The sequence below is a fragment of the Notamacropus eugenii genome, chromosome 4 (genome assembly GCF_028372415.1).
Source record: "Notamacropus eugenii isolate mMacEug1 chromosome 4, mMacEug1.pri_v2, whole genome shotgun sequence".
In the NCBI taxonomy this organism is placed as follows: domain Eukaryota; kingdom Metazoa; phylum Chordata; class Mammalia; order Diprotodontia; family Macropodidae; genus Notamacropus; species Notamacropus eugenii.
Genome location: NC_092875.1, coordinates 73912397 through 73936640, shown reverse-complemented (window position 1 = coordinate 73936640; position 24244 = coordinate 73912397). Strand labels below are relative to the sequence as shown.

General features: G+C 48.0%; 1 protein-coding gene across 4 annotated transcripts; it reads left to right on the top strand.

Annotated features, from left to right (window-relative positions):
* The first annotated feature begins 2896 nt into the window (after nucleotides 1–2896).
* On the top strand, nucleotides 2897–24196 carry DUS3L (dihydrouridine synthase 3 like). Of its 4 annotated transcripts, none has more exons than XM_072601926.1 (13): nucleotides 2897–3194; nucleotides 6495–6807; nucleotides 7760–8377; nucleotides 9768–9809; nucleotides 12038–12190; nucleotides 13778–13894; nucleotides 15143–15208; nucleotides 15361–15471; nucleotides 16386–16482; nucleotides 19593–19668; nucleotides 21476–21664; nucleotides 21882–22010; nucleotides 23887–24196. In XM_072601926.1, exons 1-13 carry the CDS (start codon nucleotides 3112–3114, stop codon nucleotides 23888–23890), a joined length of 1998 nt encoding a protein of 665 aa, XP_072458027.1. In that variant the 5' UTR covers nucleotides 2897–3111; the 3' UTR covers nucleotides 23891–24196. The 4 variants fall into 4 exon arrangements, with proteins under 4 accessions (XP_072458027.1, XP_072458026.1, XP_072458025.1 ...); XM_072601925.1 differs by having other exon boundaries at nucleotides 23884–24196; XM_072601924.1 differs by lacking the exon at nucleotides 23887–24196 and adding an exon at nucleotides 22709–22895 and having other exon boundaries at nucleotides 13778–13840.
* Nucleotides 24197–24244: the final 48 nt, after the last annotated feature.

Here is a 24244-nt window from a genome sequence, read left to right as displayed (position 1 = left end):
ATTATGTTATGGCATATTAATGGTAAAGAAAATATAGAGATCTTAGGTCGTAATTTCTATTGAACATTGTTTACCCTTTCCTATGTCAATTATCTGTTTAGGGGAGGAAGCCTGCCACTTACTAGTGGTGGGGTTTCTTTCCTTATCACCGAGACATATGCTTACCCAGCCTGAAATCCCAAGGCCTGACTAACATTGCTTTGTTAATTGTCCTGTCTTACTGAATTTATGATTTGCTTAATTAGGAGAGTTTCTTTCTCATGGCAAAATGTACTTAAGACAGATGATTTCTGTACTAGGTAGTAAGAGTCACCTCTGACTCCATAGTGCTATGTAACTGTTTTCTTTATGGGGAATTGATTAATTAATTAAATCATAAAATGTATGCATTTAGCCTGTTGCCTTTCTTTAACCAAGTTTTCAGGTCAGCAAGGTGGACACCCCCCTAACTCGCTGACAGGTCTGAAGTCTGTCAGTTACCCTCAGCCTGGTTTAGCCTGTCTTGAGATGCTTTATGGGGTGTGGTCACTGTTCAGGTTACAGCTTCTTGGGTGCCAGGCAGACACCAAAGGTGGGCGAGCTGCCCTCTCACCAGAAGTGCTAGTCCCTCTGAACAGCCCATACACTCCACTCTTTTGGTTAAACCCCCTGAGAAAGTCATTTTTCTAGGTGTTTCTACTTCCTCTCTCACTCTCTTCTAAAACTGCGATCTGGCTCCTGACCTCACAATTCAACAGAAACTGCTTCTACAAAGCTAACAATCCCTTAATTGTCAGATTTAATAGCCTCTTCTCAGTCTTCATCCTTCTCTGTAGCATTTGGCACTACCTTTTCTTCCTGGACACTCTTCTCTCTTACTCATCTGACCTCTTAATCTCCTTTCTTGGATCTTCATCCATGTCATGCACACGAATTGTGGGTATGCCACAAAGCTACATCCTGTGCCCTCTTCTCTTTCCTTTCCTATCGGTTCCAACAGATTGAATTAACATGTCAATGCAGATGATTCCCAGATCTAAATATAGTATTCAATCCTAGTCTTTCTCCAGAGTTGCAATCACACATCAAACAGCCAACTGGACATTTAAAATTGAATGTCTGATACCTCAAACTCAACAAATTTAAATTTAAAACAGAACACATTATTTTCCCAAAATCTATGCCTCTTCAGAACATTACCTTTATCCCCATTCATCCAGGTTCTCAATCTCATTTTCACCTTGACTCCTCACCCTTACTCACACCACATTCTATTTCCATTTCTATCTCCACATCTCTTCTATACATCTCATCATTTCCACTCAGTCACCACTCTACCTCAGAATTGCATCACCCCTTGCATGCACTACTTTTAGAGCCTCCAAATTAGACCACTTGCCTCAGTCTCCCCCCTCTCCAAGTCATCTTCCCAATTGTACTTCTGACAATCCAGACATCAATAACACACCTCAGCTGGTCTCACCCTGGAGTCTCCCTCCCCATCCAGCATTCCTAAAGCTATGATACACTCTTAGATTTATCTTCTTTTGCATGATGTCTCTCCTATTAGATTGTAAACTCCTGAAGAGTAGAAAGTGTCTTTTGAGTCTTTTTGTATTTTAGCATTTAGCACAGTGCTTGGAGAATGGACAGTACTTAATAAATGTGGACTGACTGGAGGTCTTTCATCTTCTGTACACTTTAAAAAATCCAGGTTGGTTGGTGAGTTCCTTATGCATCCACATTGCCTCTTCAGACAAATCCTTTTTTTCCCTCCTCGATAGAATGGTTTCCTTTTGTGTTTTCAAAATTTCATTCCTGAGACTTTTCACCCCTGACTTCCCCTGAAGCATTTGGGATAGAATGGTTTTCTATCTTTCCTCTGAACCCAAAGAGATCTACCTTCTCCCAATCTAGGGTACATATCAGACTATTCAGAATTTTCCTCATCTCTTAAATACTCTAGGATGGAGTAGTCACTTCTCCAAAAAATTCTCATCATTTCCACCCCAGAAACCTTGCTCCTGAGAATCAGATCCGGAACAGCATTTCCCCTTTTGAAGGACGAAATTGATCGCTATTGCAAGTAAATTAATTTTTAGGTGCTCTGCAGAGAGTGAGCTCAATTCAGTGTGTGGATAACTGAAGTCCCCCATCATTACTATAGCCTGCCTCTGTGGCTGGCTTGTGATCTGCTCCTCAAACTCTGAAAGTTAAAGCTGGGAGCCAGGGGTGAGGGGTAGTTGGTCAGGGGGTTGGAGCTTAGAACATTACAACTGGAAAGGAATTTAGGACAAAGACTGTCACAGATGGGAGGGAATTTAGGATACTTTAGGATTGTGAGAGGCGGGGATGGGGATTCAGAATGTTGGAGGGGGGGAATTTAGGACTCTGAAGGTCAGAGCTGGAGGTGGAGCCTAAGACGCAGTGTCAGTTAGGGGGGGTGGGTTTAGGAAGGGGAGAAAAGCATTTATATAGCACTAAGTGCCACTATTATGTCAGAGCTTGGCTGGAGAGACGAAAAGGGGGGACCCTTAGGACAGAATCTATCCGAGCTGGGAGAGAAATTTAGGGCACAAGACGTCGGAGTCGGGGGAAGGGGCTTAGGACACAGACTGTCACAGTTAGGGGGTCCTTAAGACTGGGGGGGCTGGGGGCTTCAGAGGAGAGGGCCTACTCTGGGTGGGGGCACGCGGGGGAGTGGGATGATCCTTTTAGTCCGTTTTCAAAGCCCTGAAGGTGACAAGCCCTACAAGATGACCCCAGCCGAGATTTCCAAAGCCAGAGAAACCGCGTCCTCCAGGTCACCGCACCTGAGCTCCGCCTCCTCCGCAGCTCCCGCCCCTTCCGTTTGGAAGCGCAAAGGAAGTCAGTCAAAAACGGGTGGGGGGAGGCGGTTTCCGGGAGATGTTGCACAGGCGCACACACACAAAAGGAAAGGGGGTACACAGAGAAACCGGGCGGAGAGAGAGAGAGAGAGAGAGAGAGAGAACGCACACGCACGCGCGGCAAGATCCCGTAATACGTAAGGACGCACACGCAGACCAAGCGTGCCAGTGCACGTGCGCCAGCTCGCTTCCACGCAGGCGCCGCACAGGAAAACCTTTCTCGCCTGGATTCGCGGGCCCGGCAATGGCGGAGGAGACCCTTGCTCTACCAGACGGGGCTGCGGACATCGGACCTTCCGAGCGAGGCGTGGCACCCATCAAACCCCAGTGAGTAGCAAGGCTGAGGGAACGTGACGGCTTGGGGCAGGGTTACGACATGCAGAGACTCGTTCACGCACAGGGGCCGCGCTGCATGCCGGGTTTTAGTGACTGACTTAAACCGCGCTGCACTCTGGGATTTTGCATTTGGCGGGCCGAGCTGCATGCCGGGATTTGCAGTCCAGAAGGGCCACTATTGCATGCTGGGATGAGTGCCGGCTGACAGAGTGGCACGTGGTGCCTTGACAGATATTACTGCATGCTGGGATTTGTAGTCTGCCTAGTGTAGGGCGCATACTCCCTCTGTCTAATTTGGCTAATCCAAAAGACAGTAAAAAGCAGCGAAGGACTTGGGGTAGGAGTGGACAGGCGGGAAGGAGAGAAAGGAACTTATGTGGATTAGTACACTTTAGGTTTCTTGTAGGAAGTGGCCCTTGAGTTGAGCTTTGGAGGAAGCTAGGGATGCCAGGAGAGTGAGGAGGGAGTGCCATTTGGGCATGAGGAACAGCTCATGCAAAGGCACAGAAGTGGGACATGTAATCTGTCCCTGTCCATACTGGGAACAGTAAATGAGCCAACCCACTTCCTTTGGATCTCAAAACACTTGTAGGAGACTAAAGTGCCCTGTCCCTTGAAATATAAGCTGGAGATAAATACTGTAGGACTTTTTAAAAATGCTAAACAGAGGGATTTGTATTTTAGCCTAGAGGCAAGAGGGAACTCCTGGACTTTCTTGTACAGGGGAGTGGACCGGGTCAGATCTGTACTTTAGAAATATGGATTGGACTGCTGTGGATTGGAGAAGGGAAAGGTAGAGAGGGAGGCTATCAAAGTAGTCCCCTGGAGAGGTGCTGAAATGAAGGGAATGAATGGGAAGGTGCTGTGGAGGTAGACTGCACAAGACTTGCTGACAGTGGATATGAATGATAAGGTCAGAAAAGTGGTAAGTACATAGAGCTAGAATGTGAACCCAGTTCATCCCAACAGAAATCAAGGCTGCTCTCCCTTCCACTGCCTATACTTTATTCACATATAATACATCTGCCTCTACAGAAGGAGGGAAGCAGGGCATTATCTCCTTTCCTGGGATAGCCCAGCAGACAGGACTGATGCAGTATTCTTCTTTTATGATAGAACTGTTGAGGTTTAGGGGTACTAGGGACCCCGAAATACTGACATGCCTATCTTGCTCGAATGAATTTGACTCGAGCCTTCTTAAAGCCAAAGAAAAACAAAGTTTAGTAAAGATTCACCATATTGGGTTGACCCTTAAGGAGCCTAAGCATTTGTGACCCTTGTATTCACAAGCGGGCCAGAAAGAATCTCAGACAGTCTGAGCTGGATTGAATCTGAGTGCCTTCATGGAGGCAAGATGGAACTTAAATACAGAAAAGACTGTAGGAGGGATCTAGGGGTGGTCTGGTAGGTTAGGGTGATGGGAGGTGGGGCTTAGGGAGGGTCTTGAGGAGAAGTCCGAGGAGGGGATGACTGATCAAGGGTTGGAAACAGCTGGAGGCAATCAGGAGATATCAGAGTGTGGAGTGGGAAGCAGGTGGCAATCAAGAGGTAACAGATTATGGCGGCAGATATGAGTATGAAAGGCCAGGTTAGGTAGGGAGATTAAAGGAGAATTCAATTTGAGTATGAAAAACAAGGTTAAGTGGGGAGATTCAGGGAGAATTCAAGAAGTTCCCAGTCTTAACCCCATCAGAACCATGCATCTATATATGTCTCTTGCTTGGCAAATTTAGGAACACATGTGAAGCCTTGCAGTTAGATTCATAAAATCCTCCACACAGCAGATTGGAAGAAACATCAGCTCTACTCAAATTCCTGCCAGTACTAGTCTGCAACCACAGGACTGGGAGGGACTTGAGAGCTTATTTAGTCTAACCTTTTACCCTGGCTCAGCAGTTGATAAAGAAAGCATCTGGCCATTTGTATCAGTAAGCACTCTGATATATAGTAAACATCCCGACATACAGAGGGAAGCCTTCTATCACAGGTTCTTTGATCTGCTTTTCTAAAAGGAAAGGCAACTTTTGAGGGATCAACAATCACTTTAATCAAGCACATGTATCACTCACTTAGTTCAGGGGGAAAAGTCAGCACCCTGAACTTCAGAGAAAATTCAGAGAAATCAAAATCAACAGACATGCCTCTAACTGTCTGACATAAGCAATACATACATCATAGATCAACAAACTGATCCAGCTGTCTAACCATACATATGTAGTTACCAGAGAGGGAAGCACCAACATCTGAGTTTTCAAAGCTGGGGGCCTACTTACCAGCTTCCCACAGTCTCTTCTGGCACACAGAGCTTCTTCTAAAAACTAAGCCCCAAAATAAAACTTCATCTCAGAATATTTATACATTTTTTAGAGCCAGAGGGCATCACAGTGCCTCATTAACAAAAGGTGTGGGCCTTCCTACAAATCTTCCCAGGCCCATTAATGGGTGTGGAAAATCTTTAATCACATTATTCAGTCAGAGGTACTTGATTATACTAAGACAAAAAACAGCAAAAGATTCTACTTTGCTTGCCATCACACCAATTGAGTTGACAGTTTAATATGAGCCAACCTTGCTAGGTGACTTTCACAAAGATGACTAAGGTGACCAAAGGCTAGAAATCTTGCATATAGATGGAAGGAAGTCTTTCTTTAATTTCTGATCCAGCCTTCATCTGAAATGTTATGCCTAGGCCTGGGGGCCACTTTTTAAGAGGGCCAGTGACAAAGGCCATTGTATTCAGAGGAGAATGATACTATGATGAAGGATCCAGAATGCTGTATGAAAACAGTGGAAAAAGTAGAGAAGTTTAACTTATAGAAGAACCATTTTCTGGGAGGCTTGATCATGTCTGCAGCTTTCTGTAGCAGAAAGCGCCGTGAGTCTAGACTCAGAGGACTCAGGGCTAAATTCCTTTGTTTGCTACTTATGACCTATGAGCAAGGAAAGTACTGTCCTTCTCTGTGCTTTTATTTCCTGATCTAGAATGAGGGGATACACTTAGATGATCTCCTGAGTTTCCTTTCAGCTCTAATTCTGTGATCTGAAGGGCTTATTGGAAGCCAAGGGAGCTGATTCATTTTGTATGACATAAGAGAACCAGCACCATGCTCCACACTTACTAGCAAATTTACCAGCATGGGTGATTTTTTATTGGAGTCTGAGTGCTTGTTGAGAATGTTGTGGAGGGATATTATTTCTGTTCAGGCACAGATTTGACTGGGTACCCTTTGAGGGCCTTTCCATCTCTGAGATTCTGATTTTGTTAGCAAGACCACATTTTTCCCTCTATAGGTACCTTACTACAAAGGAGCAGTTCCATAAGTTCCTTGGAACCAGAAGGAAAAGCACAAAGGACCAGGCTGTGGAAGAGCCAGACAGTGACAGAGCTGAGACAGGATCATCTGCTTGCTGTGACTCCTCCGAGCCTGGAGCTAAAAGACTCAAGCTTGATGATGGAAAAGTGGAGGGTCTGGAAAGGCAGCCTTCGGGAGTGGGAGAGGAGGAGCCCCAGCAGAAAAAGAAATCCCGGGGCCAGAATAAGAGTAGACCCCACATGAAACCAACTCGCTATGATGACAACAGGTTATGTCCATCCTTGGTCCAGGTGAGCCCACCTCCACTCCTGTGAATGGGAAGTAGAGTCTTTGGTTTCAAGTCTGGTCTGAGGAGCTTGACAGAATGCTTAGAGGGTCCTCAGGCCAGGCCTCAATCTTTGCCTAGAGCTTAATCCTCTTCAGTAGGTATTGCCTGGGCAGGGTTTAGGGAAGGTGGAGTGGCAATATTCTCCCAAGAATGTCCTTGCCTGGTGTCCTGCCCTCGGGCTCTTGACCCTCAATTGCATAGAGTCTCTTTAGAGGCCTTGAATTTCATAAGCTCTTTCACTGTCACATTCTATCCTTCAAATGAGGTAACAAATATAGGTCCATTTGGAAAGTCCCTTAACTTCTGAAAATGCCAAGACCTTTGTTCTTTTGCTCTGAGCCTCCCAACAACCCAGGGAGGCAGGCCAGGCTAGTGAGATCACCAACAAATGAGGAAAGTGAATCCTAGACTAGTGAAGTAGCCAATTCAAATTCCACAGTGAGTTCCTTGTAGAGAAAGGCCCAGTGCCTGGAGCTGTGGACTCTTTTTACTTTCTGGCTATTCCATGGCCAGGTGTGGAGTACCAGGTGTCATGCTGCTTTGGAAGCAGGCCCAAGATAAGACAGGGATAGACAAGAAAATACATTACCCCAGGCACCCTGCAGACTTCCTGAAAACCTCTTGCTTTTGAATAGTACTACCCCCTGCTCCCCACCTCTCTCCCTCCCCTTCTCCCCCTCCCAAACTCTACCCCCCCATCTCTCTCCCTCTCCCTCCCTCTTTCTTTCTCGTGCTTCATTTTAGAGTGTCATGAACAAAGAATCATGTTTTATTGATGGCTTTTTACACTTCTACCACTTCCCAGCACTCCCTTCTTCCTTCCCCCATAGGATCATCTCAAAACGAGCTGGCACACTGGCTGCTCATGCAGCCATTTATAACCACAGTTTACCCCCTCTATCTCCTCTGTCAAGGAGTCAGCTGAAAAATGCTTCTTTGGTGAACGCTGCCGCTTTCTGCATGATGTGGACACTTACTTGGCCTCCAAACCCCCAGACCTTGGGGACAAGTGTGTCCTGTTTGAGACCTTTGGGAAATGCATCTATGGTGTGACATGCCGTTTTGCCAGGGCCCATCTGGGTCCCCAGCACCAGAACCTGGTGAAGGAGGAGCTGATGAAACAGTGGGAGGGCCAGAGACTCACAAGCAATGGTCTCAGCAAAGACCTGCAACATCAACTTCGGAAGAAGAAAGTACAATTTGACCACTCAGAGGAGTACCTGAAGCAGCTGTCTAAGTCAGGAAGAGTAGGGACTGGGAAAGCCCAGACCTCGATTCCTACCACTGGACCAGAGGCACCCAAGGGAGAACAGTTGGAGGCCTCCATCGACTTTCCGGGACACATGGCCCAGAATTCTGCCAGTGATGATGCCCATGAGTCTCTAGAAAGTCTTGAGTCAGGGTTACCACTGTCAGAAACTGTTTCGGGGATCCCAGAGCAAGGAACTACCCCGCAGAGAAACGTTGTCTGTTCTTCAGGGCACCTGACTGATGAGGACCTTATCAAACTCCGGCCCTGTGAGAAGAAAAGGGTATGTATGGTGGGGCTGCTGGCTTTTCTTCTTCTTGGGCTCACCTTCCTTCACTTCCTGGCCCATACTTTCCACTTAGAGACCTGCCCGCTGTGGCCTTAGGCTGTAGTTGCCCAAAGGGGCCAGGGGTAACTTAACTTAGATGTGCTTTGTATCTTCCATTGGGTGAGTCTCTACTGACCTCCCCCTGGATGCTCAGCCCTGCACTAACCCAAAGGATGACATTCCCTGCTCTCTAAGAAAATTTACAGTCTTAGGGAGAAGACAGGTCACACACATCTAGAAAGCTGAGTTTGCATGATCTGACAGGAAGACTAAGACATTGGATTTAGAGCTGGAAGGGACGCCCCCTCTTTGTCACCCCTTGGGTTATTGGACAGGACATTAGAGGCCATCCAAGCCAGTGCCTTCTTGTTACAAATGAGAAAACTCAGGCTAGTGGAGGTTAGTGGCTTTCCCAAGGTTATGCAATAGTGAACATTAGAGATGGGATTTGAACCCAAGTTCTCTGTTCTCTGTAGCTCTTGTGCTACATGGCCTCCCCTACCCCCATAGTATTCCTGAGAAATCCGGAAGACCCTTGAGGAAATGTGCTGCCTACCTCTGGATAAGGAGGCAGGTTGATGATGATAGATTTGGGTTTTTGAATGTGGCCAATGGTGTCATGTTTGTTTGGTTTGACTATATGTTTGTAGTGGGTTTAGTTTTTCTTACTTTCTTGAGAAAGCAAGGAGGAGAGGGTGGAAGGGAGAGCATTTGGACCTAAAAATGAAATTGAATTTAAAAAAATGAATGTTAAAAAAAATAGAATTAAACAACATGTTGTCTGGGCTTGATGGAAGTCTGGCGTAGTTTCCCAGATGTGATTCAGCTTCATCTCCTGCTGCTTAAGTGGAGGCCCAACTCACTGTTTAAATAACAGTTAAAGGGTGAAATAGCAACACTAGTGATAGTGCATGAGAGGTCATGAGTGTGCTTATCATCAGAGCCTTGGGGGGAGTCAGAGGTCAGGGTGTGCTGGAGTGGTCAAAAAGGTGTCCAGAGGGTGTGGAGGATTTGAACTGAGATATGAGAAATGTCTGGATAGAGGTGGGGGATGGGGCCGAGCACGTGGTGCTTCTGTGAAGGGCCTCCAAGGACCTCGTCCCATCTCCTTTTCCCCATGAAGCCTCAGTGCACTGCTTCCAGTGAATAGGAATTTTTCTTCTGTTCCCTCCATCGTGTTGAAGTCCACATGGAAGGGGCCTGTAGAGAGTGTGGTTGCACCCATGTCCATGGCTCGGAGTAGGTTGACTTCCCTTGGCCACAGGAAAGCCTAGTGCTTCTCCGTCACCAACCCCTTCTCCCATAGGTGCTTCCTCTTTACTGATCATCTTTCCTTCTTTTCTAGCTGAACATCCAAAACAAGCTGTATCTGGCCCCACTCACCACGGTAAGTCCCTGCCCCTTCTGTTGAGAAGCAGGCTGGCTCTCTGCTAGACTTGCAGGGCTGGAAGACACGTCAGAGGAGAGGGGACTTCAGAAATCGTCTGCTGTCCCAGCCCCTAATTTTACAGATGAGGCAGTGAGACCAGGGTCTTGGGCACCAGCTCATAGGACTTAGATAGAGAAGAAGCCTTCAAGATTGTCTCATATGTCTTACACGTGAGGAAGGAGAGGGGAGGGGACCCCCAAAGGTCACGCAGGTGAGACCAGTAGAGCTGAGGCTCGTCTGTGGTCTTTGCTGCTGTTCTGTGATGCTTCTCTTGGGAAACCGAGTTTGTCTGGTCTGTGTTCTTGATTCTCTTCTTGATTTGCACACGAAGAAGGAACCCTCCTGGTCTAACTTCAGATAGTTTTAGAGATCATCCCTAGGCATAATTATAGCCCTGGGTCCCTTTGGAAAAAAAGGGCCTTTGGTCTCTCCCCGAGGCGTTAGTTCACCCATTTATGAAATGGGGATAGCCCTGGCATGGTGATGAGTGAGCTCCTTTCCCTAAGGATTCTTGAACCTTTTTGAAGGAGTATGTCTGTGTGACTCTGAGCCTCTGTGCCAGGACAGGAACCTTCCCTTGGCATGATGGCATGGAGGAGTATTGTAGACACACAACTTTAGATAATATCTTGGTGTAGGAGCAATATGAAAGAAAGTCTTCCTCTGATCCATCAAAACTAAGTTTTGAACATAGGTCCTTAGCATCCAAATCCAGTTTTCTTTCTGCTTCAGACCAGTTCCCCCGGCAATCATTGCTTCTTCCCTGCTTATTTGTTTGGGTTTCCATGCCCGTCTTCCAGGGTAATGCCATATAGGGGCTGCTGGTTCTGGGAACCTGTCAGCCTGAGCAAGTTGAATTTATTTCACCGAGCAGCTAGGCCAAGGCTGGCAGCCCATGGCTCAGGAGATGATTACCAGCAGGTTTGGAGACAGGCAGGGCTGAGGGAGGGAGAACTTGTCTGCCTCACTCCCTGCCCATAACTGTTTATTCCCTCCCAGGTTCCTGGGATGTTGAGGGAGCATTCGTTTGGGGTTTCTTGAGTTGCTTTGCCTATGAGCTCATCTGACTCCTTCCTTCTTCCCCTGTCCCTATACATACACCTTAGAATCATCACATTTGTTTATTTTCATCTTAAAATATGTTTTAATGATTCTACTTGTCTTTGCTTCCTAGTTAATTTCCTCTCCCTGTTTGTTTCCTACTCCTTTGTTTTAAGGAAACTTTAATGAACAGAACGGTGCAGAAACCTTGTCTTGGAGGGTATATGATACTTTGGGGAAGGAGGGAAGAGGCAGGTTTCATTATTTCATCTCTAGAACTTTAGGTAATTTTTCCCCTTACTCTGGGTAAGAGGTTTCCTTTAGTGATGTTTTCACTTATGTCCATGTCGTCTTTGTGTCTCTTGCTCTCTTGGTTCTGCTTACACTGCTGTGCACCGGTTCTTCCACATCTCCCTGCTTTTCTCCAAATTCTTCATATTGCACAACACATTCCATTATGTTTGTAGACCAGAGGACTTTTAGCCATTTCCCCATCAGTGGCACCTTGCTTTCAGCATCTTGCTGCCACAGAGGTGCTCTGCATGATTTGGTGTAATATTGTGCCTTTGGGTCTGTCCTTGGCTTTGTGGTGCTCAGGATCGAGGGATTCTGAGCTGAAGGGATCTGGGTGCCAAGGTGGTCCAGTCTCCTCATTTGACAGAAGAGGAAGTTCCCCAACTGAATGGTTGTCTGACTTCAGTGCTGAGCCCTGCTGCCTGTTGGGCCAGCCACTTCACAGAGAACCAGCCACTCTCAGGCTTTTTACCTGAGAGACTAGCCTCTGGAAGCAGGGCTGCCATTTTGTTGAAGGGTTGGAACAGAATTTAATTAAACTCCCACCTCCTACAGGAAGCTTTCCTAATACTCCTTCATTCTAGTGCCTTCCCTCAGCTGTTATCTAATGTATCGTGTAGATGGCTTCCCAATGGACTTGAGAGCAGGGCTTGTCTTTTGTCTTTCTTTGTATCTCCAGAGCTTTGTACAGTGCCCAGCATACAGTAGGTGGTGGATAAATGCTTAGTGACTCACCATCACTTTCCTGTTGAGGGAGAAGGTAGCTTTGATGTGAAAGTGAAGGTGGGGGTGGGCTCTGTTTGGAGGGACTCTGATGAAGCCACATGTATTTCTGTGTTGGGGGATTTCAGTGTGGCAATCTGCCCTTCCGGAGGATCTGCAAGCGATTTGGAGCCGACGTGACCTGTGGGGAGATGGCCGTGTGCACCAACCTGCTCCAGGGCCAGTCATCGGAGTGGGCCCTGCTCAAACGGCACCACACGGAAGACCTCTTTGGTGTCCAGGTCAGTGTCTGCCTTCCCTCCCCAGACCCTGCCAGGTCCAGTCTCACACAGGCTGCTCAGTCCTTCTCTGGACCTTGGTTTTCTCCTCCACTGAAAAAGATGATTGAGGTAGTTGGTCTCTAGGAGTCTATCCAGCTCTAGACTTGGTGACCCTTTAGGGGCAGAGGATTGTTCTAGGACAGATTGGAGCCCCTGCCACCCTGAATCTAATGTTCTACTAGGTGCTGTAACTAATTAGTTGAGTTTGTACCAAAAAACCCAGGCAGCTAGGTGAGGTAGTGGTTAGAGCCCTGGACCTGAAGTCAGGAAGATCTGAGCTCAAATCTGGCCTCAGACACATACTAACTGTGTGGCCCTGGGCAAGTCACTTAACCTTGTTGGCCTCAGTCCTTCATCTATGAAATAAGCTGGAGAAGGAAATGACAAACCACTCGAGTGTCTTTGCCAGGAAAACCCCAAAAGGGGTCACAAAGAATCAGACATGACTGTACATAGCAAAAAACATTATTTACAAATCTAGACTTAGACTCTGCCCTCTTCCTTAGCCCTCCTATCTCAAGTGTCACATTCTATTTACCTCAGCATCATCTCTTGCACAACCTCCACCTTCCTTTAGTGCTCCCCACTTCCCACCTGAATCCTTCCTCTGGGAGCCCCAGCCAGCAGGCCTCTTTGTCTCCCTGTCTCCCTTTTGCCCTCTCTAGTCTGTCTTCTTGTGCATACATCTGGTCATATTGCCCCTGTGCTCCACAGTTTTCTCTGGTTCCCCATTTCAGCTTTTATCTGACTCTCCTGACCCTCTTGTCTGTTGCTGTCTTTCCTTTCCAGCCTTTTTTTTGACATTCCCCTCTGAACACTTTATGCTTTCACCAAACTGGAGAGCTCTCAGTTCCCCCCCAAACTCTGTACTTCACTGTGTTTGCTTAAGCTGTGGATCTGTCTCTTTCCCACAACTGTTAGGGCAGTAGCTGGAGAACAGCATGGTGAGAGATCCAAGGAGTCCAAAATCAAAAGTCCGACTGTTGCCTTCTGCATCCCCTCAAGCTGCTGAGCCCAGGATTCCTAAGGACACATTAAGGTTTCTGAGGGATATCCAGTTTCTCTCATAGAAGAGACTGTGTAAAAATTATTATTGATCTGTGTAACCAATAATGCCAGTGGAGTCCTTCTGGATTGTGTGCTGTGCATGTGATAGTATACAAGATAACACATAAACATGGCAGTGTTGGGCAAACCACTGGTTCATGGCATTCATTTAGGGTTGAAAGGATACCTGCTAGTCATGGGATCCTATGAAAGAGCTTTCAGAGGACAGCTGCATCTAGTCCAACCCTCTTAATTTACAAAAGAGAACACATGATCAAAAAGAACACTGGATCTGTCCAAGGTGGTAAGGGAGATGGAATTTGAACTCAAGTCCAGTGACTGCAAATCCAGTGCTTTTGCCTCAAAGCCACGTGGCTTATCTCCGAGGACTCGGAGCTCTTGGTCTCTGGGAGGTCTGGCTCCTTGCTGGCCAATGGGGGTGAGTGGGGCCTGTGGGTTAGGTGATGTGTGATGGGAAGGGCTTATCCTCTCTCCCTACAGCTGGAGGGAGCCTTTCCTGACACCATGACCAAGTGTGCAGAGTTGCTGAACCGAACTGTGGAGGTAGACTTTGTGGACATCAATGTCGGCTGCCCCATTGACCTTGTGTACAAGAAGGTAGTGGATCACTGATGGCTGGGGCTCCCACAGCTCTGGACCCTTACTGCACCTTACTGAGGTGTCCCAGCCAGCCTCTCCCTCACAGCCCCTGACCAATGACAGCCTTGGATGAGTGGGGTAAATGGAAAGAATCCTTGAACTGTAGAGGAAGGAGGGCCCTGATAGGACGTCTGGTCCCTGTCCCCCCTGCTCCTGTCTTGTAGCAATGTCTTTATTACTCCCCTCACCAAGTGGTCACTTTGCCTCTTCTCATACCCTGCCAGTGACTGGGAGCTCACCCTTTTATGAGGCATTCTGTTACCTTGTGAGGGATATAGTTCTTACTGTTGAGACAGCAGCTCTTGACTGCTAGTGCCTATACCCCTGCCAAAGGGTTTGGAAGCCTAAGGGGAAAGTGCTAACAAAACAGAGGGTGGGAAGATGGCCCAGTGAGAGCCAGTTATGAACTTGTCTTCACTATAACTACTTCTGCCCTTCTCCAACAGTCCCTCCTCCTCCTTTCCCCTTTCCTCTTCTCTGCGAGCTCCCAGCTTCGCTTGCTTCCCTGAGCAGAGTGTTGGCCTCTCAGACCAGCTGGGCCCCCACAGTAGAGCTGCACAGGTGCTGAACACCAGTGCCCCATGTCTCCTATGCCTCCGTTCCCCTATCTCTCTTTGGGATGTGATGAGTGAGTCACATAGGAGGAGCAGACAGAGCTTGTGGCAGGTCACAGATCTCTTTATATTGTCTTGCTTCTTGAGACCTTAGCCATTACTGTCCTGGGCACCACCAGCCTTCTGGGCAGCCCCATTCACAACTCTGGTCTTCTCCCTCCTCCTCCAGGTCGGCTCTGTTGCCACAGGTTGCTGTTTCTGACAGCCATCCCCTAGTGCAGGTCTCTGTCCTCTTGCTCATGGTTTCTTAATCTCCTTGTTAGCCTCAGGCCTCTCCATCTCCATTCTATCCACCGCCCAGGTGCCAAACTGATTTTCCTAAAGTGTGGGGCTCACGGCAGCTCTCCTGCACTCAGTAAACTCCAGCAGCAGCTTATTGACTCTAGGATCAAATATTTCATCTTTATCATTCTCTTTCGAATTCTGGTTTTTGTCAGTTTTGTAACATACACAGATATAATTTATAAATAAGTAAACCTACACATGGAGGTATAGACTCACATTTTTTTTAACTATATGTGTGATAAAAAAAAATCTGGAGACCGCTGGTATAGGGAATGATCCTCAGAATTTCCCAACGCTTCCTTCACAGGGTGGAGGCTGTGCCTTAATGAACCGCTCCAACAAATTTGAGCAGATCGTTCGAGGGATGAATCAGGTGAGGGCCTGCGCCTGGCTGAGCCCCGCCCCCGAGAGGCTGGGCCTGGCTGAGCCCCGCCCCCGAGAGGCCGGGCCTGGCTGAGCCCCGCCCCCGAGAGGCCGGGCCTGGCTGAGCCCCGCCCCCTGAGAGCCCTGCCTTCTCTTGTCCAGGTGCTGGATGTGCCCCTGACTGTGAAGATTAGGACAGGGGTGCAGGAGAAGGTCAACTTGGCCCACCGACTTCTGCCTGACCTTCGAGAGTGGGGCGTGGCCCTGGCAACGGTGAGGGGGGCGGGAGCTTTATCTTTCCTTGTAGTTTGAGGCTTCATACCTGTTTGTCTTCCACCCCAATGCCTCCTTAGGGCTGAGGCAAGGCCCATACACAAACCCGTGGTGAGGGACTTGGGTCCACTCCTTGACCAGGAGAGGAAGGGAATATGGCCTGAATCTGGAGGTGCAAAGTAGAACCAAAAGAATCATGGAATCTAGAGATCCATCTAGTCCAGCCTTCTCATGGTACAGCTAAGGAAAATGAGGCCTGGAGTGGGGGAGTCGCAGAATAGCAGAGCTGGACTCAGAGTTCAAGGTTGTCTTATGCCTTCAACCTCTGCACAGCAGAGACACCATGTACTGAGCCTCATCGACACTAGTGGGCTTCTGAGTGCAGATGAGCAGGGAAACCCAGGAGTGGGGGTTGGCATGACAGCATGGAGGAATGAAGGAAGGTGGTGCTCAGAGGGCTGAACTTGGATTCAGATCTCAGCTCTGCCACTTCCTACCTGAGTGACCTTAGGTCCCCTAGGAACCTCTCTAGGCCTTGGCTTCCTCATCTGTATAATGAGGGGGTTGCACCAGATGATGTTCAAGATGACCTATCCAGCTCATCTGTGATGCTGATATTTTGCTATATCAGGAGTCATGTTACAGGGAATCCTGGGTAGATAACCACTGTACAATCAACGTGATTTCCCTGAGTCTTCTCCCCTTCTTTAGAGGCGGTTTGCATTCCCTGATTTTGAGGCCGCCAGATCTGGTCTCACACCAGCTCTGGTCTTGGCAAAGTTGACACCTCCTGTAGCCTCCCGCAGCCCTGAATTGTGCTCCTGATTAGGAATCGCCCCTCTTCCTTCTCTGTTGAATCTTAGGGCACTGACAATGGTCTCTTGTCTCTCTCTCTCTGCCTTGCTCGTGGTCAGCTCCATGGCCGCTCCCGGGAGCAGCGCTACACCAAGGGTGCTGATTGGCAGTACATACAGCACTGTGCAGATGTGGCCAGCCCGATGCCCCTGTTCGGTATGTATGTCCTGGACTTACTGCTGGTTTGTGTTCACAGCTCCCCCATGGATCACTTCTTGGCTGTCTGAGAACAGGATTTTAAGTAAAACTAGGAAACTATCTGGTTCAACCTCTTCATTTTTACCTGGGTCAAGTCAACAGGCATTTATTAAGCACCTACTGTGTGCTGGGTGCTGTGTTAGGTGCTGGGGCTTGCCAGAGGTCACATGACTGGTCATTGGTAAAACTGGGATTTGAATCCAGGTCCCTAAGTGCACATACACTCTATGCCAGTGTCACCTTCTAGGACCTGTGCCCTTTCTTCCTCTCTCTCCCTCACTTCTCTTGTATAGATGGCCAGAATCATATCCTCAGAGTTCAGTCCTGGTCACATAATACCACCTGGAGCCCCAGAAACTCCTGTAAATGGATCTCCATTCTCTATAGGAGAGGTAGCAAAGTGGAGAGAGTGCTGGTCTTGGAGTTAGAAAAACTGGAGTTCAGATCCTTCCTCAGATACTCACTTAGCTGTGAGACCAGGCAGGTCAATTAGCCTTTCTCTTCCTCACTTTCCTCATCTGTAAAGTGGGGACAGTGATAGTACCAGTAAAGCTCTTTGTGAACCTTATAGTGCTATATAATAGAAATGTTTTCCCTGATTGCACACACACACACACACACACACACACACACACACATATTCGATATCAAATTACTTGCCTTGTTGAAGAGGTGAAAAGGGAGGGAAGCAGGGAAAGAATTTTGAACTCAAAATTGTAAAAAATGTTAAAAATTGTTTTTACATTTAATTGGAAAAAATAGCACTATGTGAGTGTGAATTCTTATTATAGGATTATAGTGTAATGCACAGGGCCCAAGACTTGATATCAGAAGACTTGAGTTGGAATTCAAGCTACTTGCTGTTGCGTGGCCCTGGACAGAGTGATTATTTGACCTCTGAAGGCCAAGGCCAGAAAGCCGAGGTTGCATCCTCCTTACAAAATGAAAGGATTACAGTCAGTGAGTTCCTTGGTCCTTCCCAGCTCCAAATGCTTTGTCCTTTGATTCCCTTGGATAAAGCTGTGGAATCAGAGGTTTAGAGGCAGGAAGTCTTAGACGCTGTCCAGTCAGACTCCCTCATTCCCTAGGCCAACAGTCAAGCCCAGTTTCAGGACGGCACGCTTGCCTGGGTTCTGGATAAGGGATGATGCTGTCAAGCTTTCCCAGTCACCCGTAGAGTGAAACAGGGCTGTATGCTTGCTCCCATGCTTTTTAGCACGATGCTCTCAGCCGCATCGTCAGACACCTTCAACAGGAATGAAAATGACATCAAGGTCAGCTACTGCACTGATGGTAAAATATTTAACCTGAAAAGACTTCAAGCCACAACTAAAGTGGAGGGGGAATTGGTGCTCGACTTTTTGTTTGCAGAATGATTGTGCACTCAGTGCAGCCTCTGAGGTTCACATGCAGCAAAGCATGGATCCGTTCTCTGCCTCTTGTGCTAATTTTGGCCTGACCACACCAAGAAAAGAGAGATTCTCTACCAGGCAGCACCACACCATCCATACGTGAAACCATCAGTCTCGGCAAATAGACAAGTTTTGGATACTGTGGATAAGTTCTCTTGCCTTGGCAGTATACTTTTCAGGAATGTCCACAGAGAGGAGGAGATTGATGTGTGCATTGTCAGAGCTACCTCAGTGTTTGGGAAGCTCCAAAGGAAAGTATGGGAGAGGAGGTATTAGATTGACTACCAAACTGAAGGTCTACAGAGCCATTGTGCTGACCTTATTGTTGTATGCCTGTGAAACCTGGACAGTCTACCAGCACTAAGCCAAGAAATTGAATCACTTCCATTGGAATTATTTTAGGAAGCTTCTGTTTTCTCACTGGTAAAATAAGGTACCAGACACTGAGGTTCTTTCTCGAGCTGATGTGCCAAGCATGCAGACTCTGCTGCAGAGAGGACTCTGAAGAGCTGACCATGTTGTTCAAATGTCAAACATAAACTTGCCTAAAAGACTATTTTACAGAGAACTGGCACAAGACAAGTGCTCACATGGAGGTCAGAGGAAGCTACACAAGGACACTCAAAGAGGATACTGTCCTGTGACTCCTACACTTTTAGATCTGAAAAGGACCTTCCAGTTCATTAGTCCAAGCCTTTCATTTTGCAGATGAAGAAAGAGGTCCAGGGGGGTTAATTGATTTTCTTAAGGCCGTGCAATTAGTAAGGGATTAAAGTCTAGGACTCAGCCCTCTTTTCTGATTCTGTCCAATGGTCGGCCTTTTAGGCTTTAGTGCTTCCCCCCCATCCCTAGCATACCATTCTCCTTTGTAGAGTGCCCATCCCAAGATAGTTCCATACCAAAGAGTCTTAATCTTTTTTGTGTCGTGGACTCCTCTGACAATCTGCTAAAATCTGTAGACTCCTCAGAATGACATTTTTAAGTGTGCAAAATAACACATATAGGGTTACCAAGGAAGCCAGCTTTTAAAGGTATAATTTTTCCTATCCAAGTTCAAAAACTGCCCTCCTCCCCCTCCCCCCCCACCTCCCATATCCAGTCCCAAATTAAGAGCCTCTTCTGTATACTAAGTTGAAAGCTTTTGCTGCAGAAGCAGCTCATGGACCCAGGGAAGATACTTCATGTTTAGAAGAAGCGGGCAACTCAGGGCAGAGGGCAACAAGGGCAACATTTTTCATCTGAACAAAGGTAATGTCAGAAGACAGATGGCAAGGCCCAGTGACATCTGTAATTCATGGACAGAGGGCTTAAATCTTTAGACGCATGCTTGTCTTCATGGTCAACCCAAAAATGGACAGCCCTGTGCCTGGAGATGCCCACTCCAGCAGCCTGGGAGGGGTCTCAAGCTGGACTTGGCTCCCTGGAGATGGGTTGACATATTCCAGTGCTCACAGCATCTCTTGGCATCCTGCAGTGGAAATAACTGACTGTAGAATCCTAAGACCTAGATTTAAGTTGTTGCCCTGCAGCTGACTACTTTGTGATCTTAGGAAAGTCATTATACTCTCTAGGCCCTCTTGTCCTTCTCTCCTCTACAGGGCAGGGCTGGGCCCCAGGGCACTTAGAGTTCTAAGTGCTGTGTTTTCTCCATGACAGGAAATGGAGACATTTTATCTTATGAAGATGCCAATCGAGCCTTGCAGACTGGTGTTTCTGGGATTATGATTGCTCGGTAAGTAAGTAGTGGTCCTTCCTTCTGAAGCTGGCGGACCTGTGAAGGGGGGCTGGTGGAGAGCTCAGGGGTGGAGAGCTCAGGACAGTTAGAAAAGTCCTAGTATTGGCACCTTCTAGCTGCTAGCTCAGCATCCACAGCATAGACCTTGAGCTCCCCCAGCTGGCACCTTAAGAGTCATAGATGAGCAATATTTCTTGGCACCCACACAGGCTTCTGCTACCTTGGAAGTACTTACCTAGACCACACTTGGGTCCTCTGTCCTCTGATACTTCGATGTGATGTGAAGGTCCCTGGAGTCTTGAAAGCCATGCGAATATAAGCATGAGCTCTGGCATTTCTTACTTGGCTTTACAGGCTTCAAGTTTAGACTAGCCAGGCTCCACTGGGAGAAACTCATCACCAGAGAGTGGTAGACATGTTTTTGTCCCCAGCAACTGGTGAAGATGCCTACTCAGCCTTGAAGTGGCCACCTTCTGTGTTACTGAAGCAGGCAGATTTTGACATAACATAAGGGGAAAGTCTTTCCTCGCAAGGGGAGCTGTCCAGAATTGGGTGGGGAGGCCTGCCTGGGGAGGTGGCAGCTCCCCTGCCCCACAGGTCACTTGCTGGGAATGTGATGGAGGTGTGGCTTGGACTGGCAGAAGGGTGGCCCTTGAGGGCCCTGCTGCTGGCTGTGATTCTGTGAAGGAGTGACCTCTTGATGAAAATGCTGCTTCTTGGGAAGAAGGTTCAGCAGCCTAGTTCACAGCAGCCAAGTTCACAGGGCACCTGAAATCTCCAGAACAAGGAGTTCTGCTGTGGGCTCCTGGGAGTGAGAATCAGACCTTCTGTGCCTGCCCAGAGAGCCAGCCCAGCTCAGAGCTTGGCACTCAGGTGGCACTCCTTAAAATCCTCGGTTTCAGAGGTGAGGGTCAGACCAAAGTCACAGTTCTGGATTTAAGCCGTAGGTTCTTACTTTGGAGTTTCTGCAGCAACAGAAGGTCTAGTTCGTGATTTAGGGAGTCCAGTGTTTTGTTGTCCTTCCAGGTGTTATTAGATAGGTATCATTTTAAGGCGAGTGTCTAGTTTTGGAATTAGTGGCTTGGGAGAGGCAGCATGATGTGGAGGAAGGAGTAAGGGGTTTGGAGTCAGGGTCATCTGGCCTCCTCTGCTACCCTGATTGCCTCCTAACTGATCACTTTACCTTAGTGTCCCTGTCTGTAAAACAAGAATAATGATCGTGGGGCTCCTTACCTCACAAGATGGTCAAGAGGAAAAGGTGTCATGAAACTTCTTGGCTATGGAACCATGCAGTATTAGTTATTTGGTTGTGGAAAATGGAAGCCTGGTCTGAGCTGCATCTCCATTGCTTCCAGAAAGAGCATAGCAAGCCATGACCCTGTGGCTTAGCTCCCAGTCTGTGTGACTCCAGGAGTGGGAAATCTGTAGACTTGAGGCCACGTGGCCTTCTAGGTCCTTGAGTGTGGCCTTCTGACTGAATCCAGACATCACAGAACATAAAATCCTTCATAAAAGGATTTGTTCTGTAAAGTCTGGATTCAGTCAGAGGGCCACACTCGAGGACCTAGAGGGCCACATGCGGCCTCAAGGCCACAGGTTCCCCACCATTGGGGCTCTAGACCCAAGATCTCTTCCCTGGCCATCAGCTTCAAACAGGTGTGTGTTGTAAATAGAATTCCCAGAGGATAGGAAAGGTTTCATTTGTATTTGCCTGGCATAGTACCTGGTGCTCAAGTACTAAGTGCCTGTGAAATGGTTGTTGATGGATAGATTGTTGATTGACATGCTTGCATCTGCTCTGCAGAGGTGCCCTGATCAAACCGTGGCTCTTCACTGAGATTAAGGAGCAGCGGCATTGGGATATCTCCTCTGGGGAGCGACTTGATATCCTAAGGGACTTCACCAACTATGGCCTGGAGCACTGGGGCTCTGATACCCAGGGTGTGGAGAAAACCCGCAAGTTCCTGCTTGAGTGGCTGTCCTTTCTGTGCAGGTACAAATCAGGAAGAGTGTGGCAAGGAGGAAGGTGATACAGTGGGGTGGGGGACCTGACCCCTGTCAAATGCAGGGGTGCGGTGAGGATTCACCTGCCTTCGCAGTACTGACAAAGGAGGCTGGATTGGTGTCATCCTCTCCATACATGCCTTGGAAGACTCAGCAAGGCTTTTTTCATCACTCCTTCACCTAAGTATCATTTCTGGCATGGACAGGTACATCCCAGTGGGTCTGCTGGAACATCTGCCTCAGAAAATCAATGAGCGACCTCCCTATTACTTGGGGCGGGATCACCTGGAGACCCTGATGGCCAGCCAGAATGTGGATGACTGGATCTCCATCAGGTTTGTCCCTCACCACTTACATCCCCTCCATTTCCTTCCACCCCTCAGCCTTATTCTGGTTTGTGGCTCTCTGGGGTCGCCCTCCCTGATGGCTGGTCTGGTGCTTAGGCCTTTGGAGAAGCACCATTTTGTCCATTTAGTCCTCACAATACACTGGCAGAGCTTATTATTCCCATTTTATAGAGAAGGAAAGAAGAAGGAACTTTTCCCAAAGTTACACAACGGGCTGGCTAGTGTCCCACTTCCTACCCCATCTATTTTTGATCTCCTGTGCTGGGTTGTTGTTACTGTTTGAAACTGTTCATTGAGTGCCTGCTGCACACTATGGTCCTCTTTGAGAGGGACCTAGGTGAGGGGAAGTGACTTGTGACTGCTCACCCAGCTGCAGGACACAATCAAAGCCTAGCCTAGCTCTGGCCCTGCTATGAGTGGAAACCTCATAGCTTGAACTGGTAGGCACAGGATCTGGGTGTGAGTCCTGGCTCTGTCACTGCGTGAGTGTGGGAAGCTCCTTCCAGGGTTCTCTGGTACTCTGTTTCCTCACTTGTAGAGCGGGGGGGGTTGGATGAAATGATCTCTGAGATTCATCCCTTCCCACTGTGGGCCCCTGAATCTAGACAGGGCTTTTGTGTGGTGGGGGGAGCAGCAGTAGGCAGCCAAAGGCCTTCTTCCCTCCCTCACATCTGGCTTCTTTTCAGTGAGATGCTCCTGGGGCCTGTCCCACCTGCCTTTACTTTCCTGCCCAAGCACAAAGCGAACTCTTACAGGTAGCAGTCTGAAGCGGAGCCACCAGGGGCAACCCTGCCCTGCCTGCCCCTCTCTTCAACACACGTATCCTAGGGCCTAACAGGTTCATTAGAGGAATAAATTTTAACATTTGATAAAGCCGAGTTTCATTTGCCTGATTCTCCTCGGTGACCAGGAGTTGCTTCCCCCCTCACACTTTAGTTCTGTTTCTGTGTATTCCTGAGTTTCCAGCTTCTTACAGCTGTCATGGACAGAGACCCCAACCCTCTTGTAAAGAGAGGAGGGTGAGTAGGTTGTGTTTAGCTGTGTTTGTGAAACTGTCTGATTAGGGGCAGAGGGCTCTTGGTCAGTCAACATTCAGGCAGCATTTATTAAGTGCTTACTATTTGCTGGGCACTGACTTCAGGGTACAAAGAAAGAAAAAAGATGGACTGCCCTGAGGGAGCTCCTAGTTTAATGGGGGCGACAAAAGAAACACTGGGTGAATTGGAGAAAATCCACAGAGGGAAGGCCCAAGCAATAAGGGGTGGGGGGGGTTGAGAAAGGCTTTTCTTAGAAGGTGAGCTTTTTCTTTTAGCTGGGACTTGAAGGAAGCCAGGCAGTGAAGGTTGGGAGGGAGAGAGTCCCAGGCATGGGGAACAGCCAGTGGGAATGCCTGGGTTTGGTAGATGGAGTGTCATATTTGACAAGGAGGCCAGTGTCACTGGTTGTGTAGGGAGGGACCTAGTTATGAAGAGCTTTGGATGCAAGTGGAGTAGTTTATGTTTGATCCTGGAGGTGATTTGGAGATTTTTTGGATGGCGAGTGGGGGTGGTGTAGGCAGACCTGCAGTTTAGGAAGAGGGGAGGATCACGAATTTGCTTTGGAACATGTTGAGTTTAAGATGTCTATGGGGACTGGTTTTGAGTCCCAGGCCAGTGCCTTACTAGTCATGGGCCTGGAGGTGATTCTTTTGTCCCTTGTGGGCTTTATTTTTCCCCATTGATAAAAAGAGGCAGTTGGACTGTGTGGTCTCTAATAGCTCTTCCAGTCCTGATATTTTGGGACTTTGGGTAAAGGTCACATGTTTGTGGAACACATCTTCCCTTCCAAAGCGCTTTGACTGACACTCTTATTTGGTCCTTAGCAGGTAAGGATGTTTATTCCCATTTGACAGATGAAGAAACCCAGGCAAAGATTGGAGAAGTGACACAACTAAGACCTCACAGCCAAGTGAGGATCAGAGTCCTAACCACCATGTGGCAGTCATGAATTTGCCCTAGGACAATGACATTGGTGGGATTGGGGCATGACACCTCCTTCCTCCATCGTCAGTACCAATCTGGTGGCACCACCTCTAAGGACTCATCCTGGACACTGCCTGATGGGAGTGGGTCTGGGCCTGACTCTAGAGGGTGGCCATTGAACAGTGATCATGATTTTTGCACCAATTCTTCCCAGGGTTGTGTGTGAGGAAAGTGTTTTGTGAACCCTAGGGCACTTGGCCC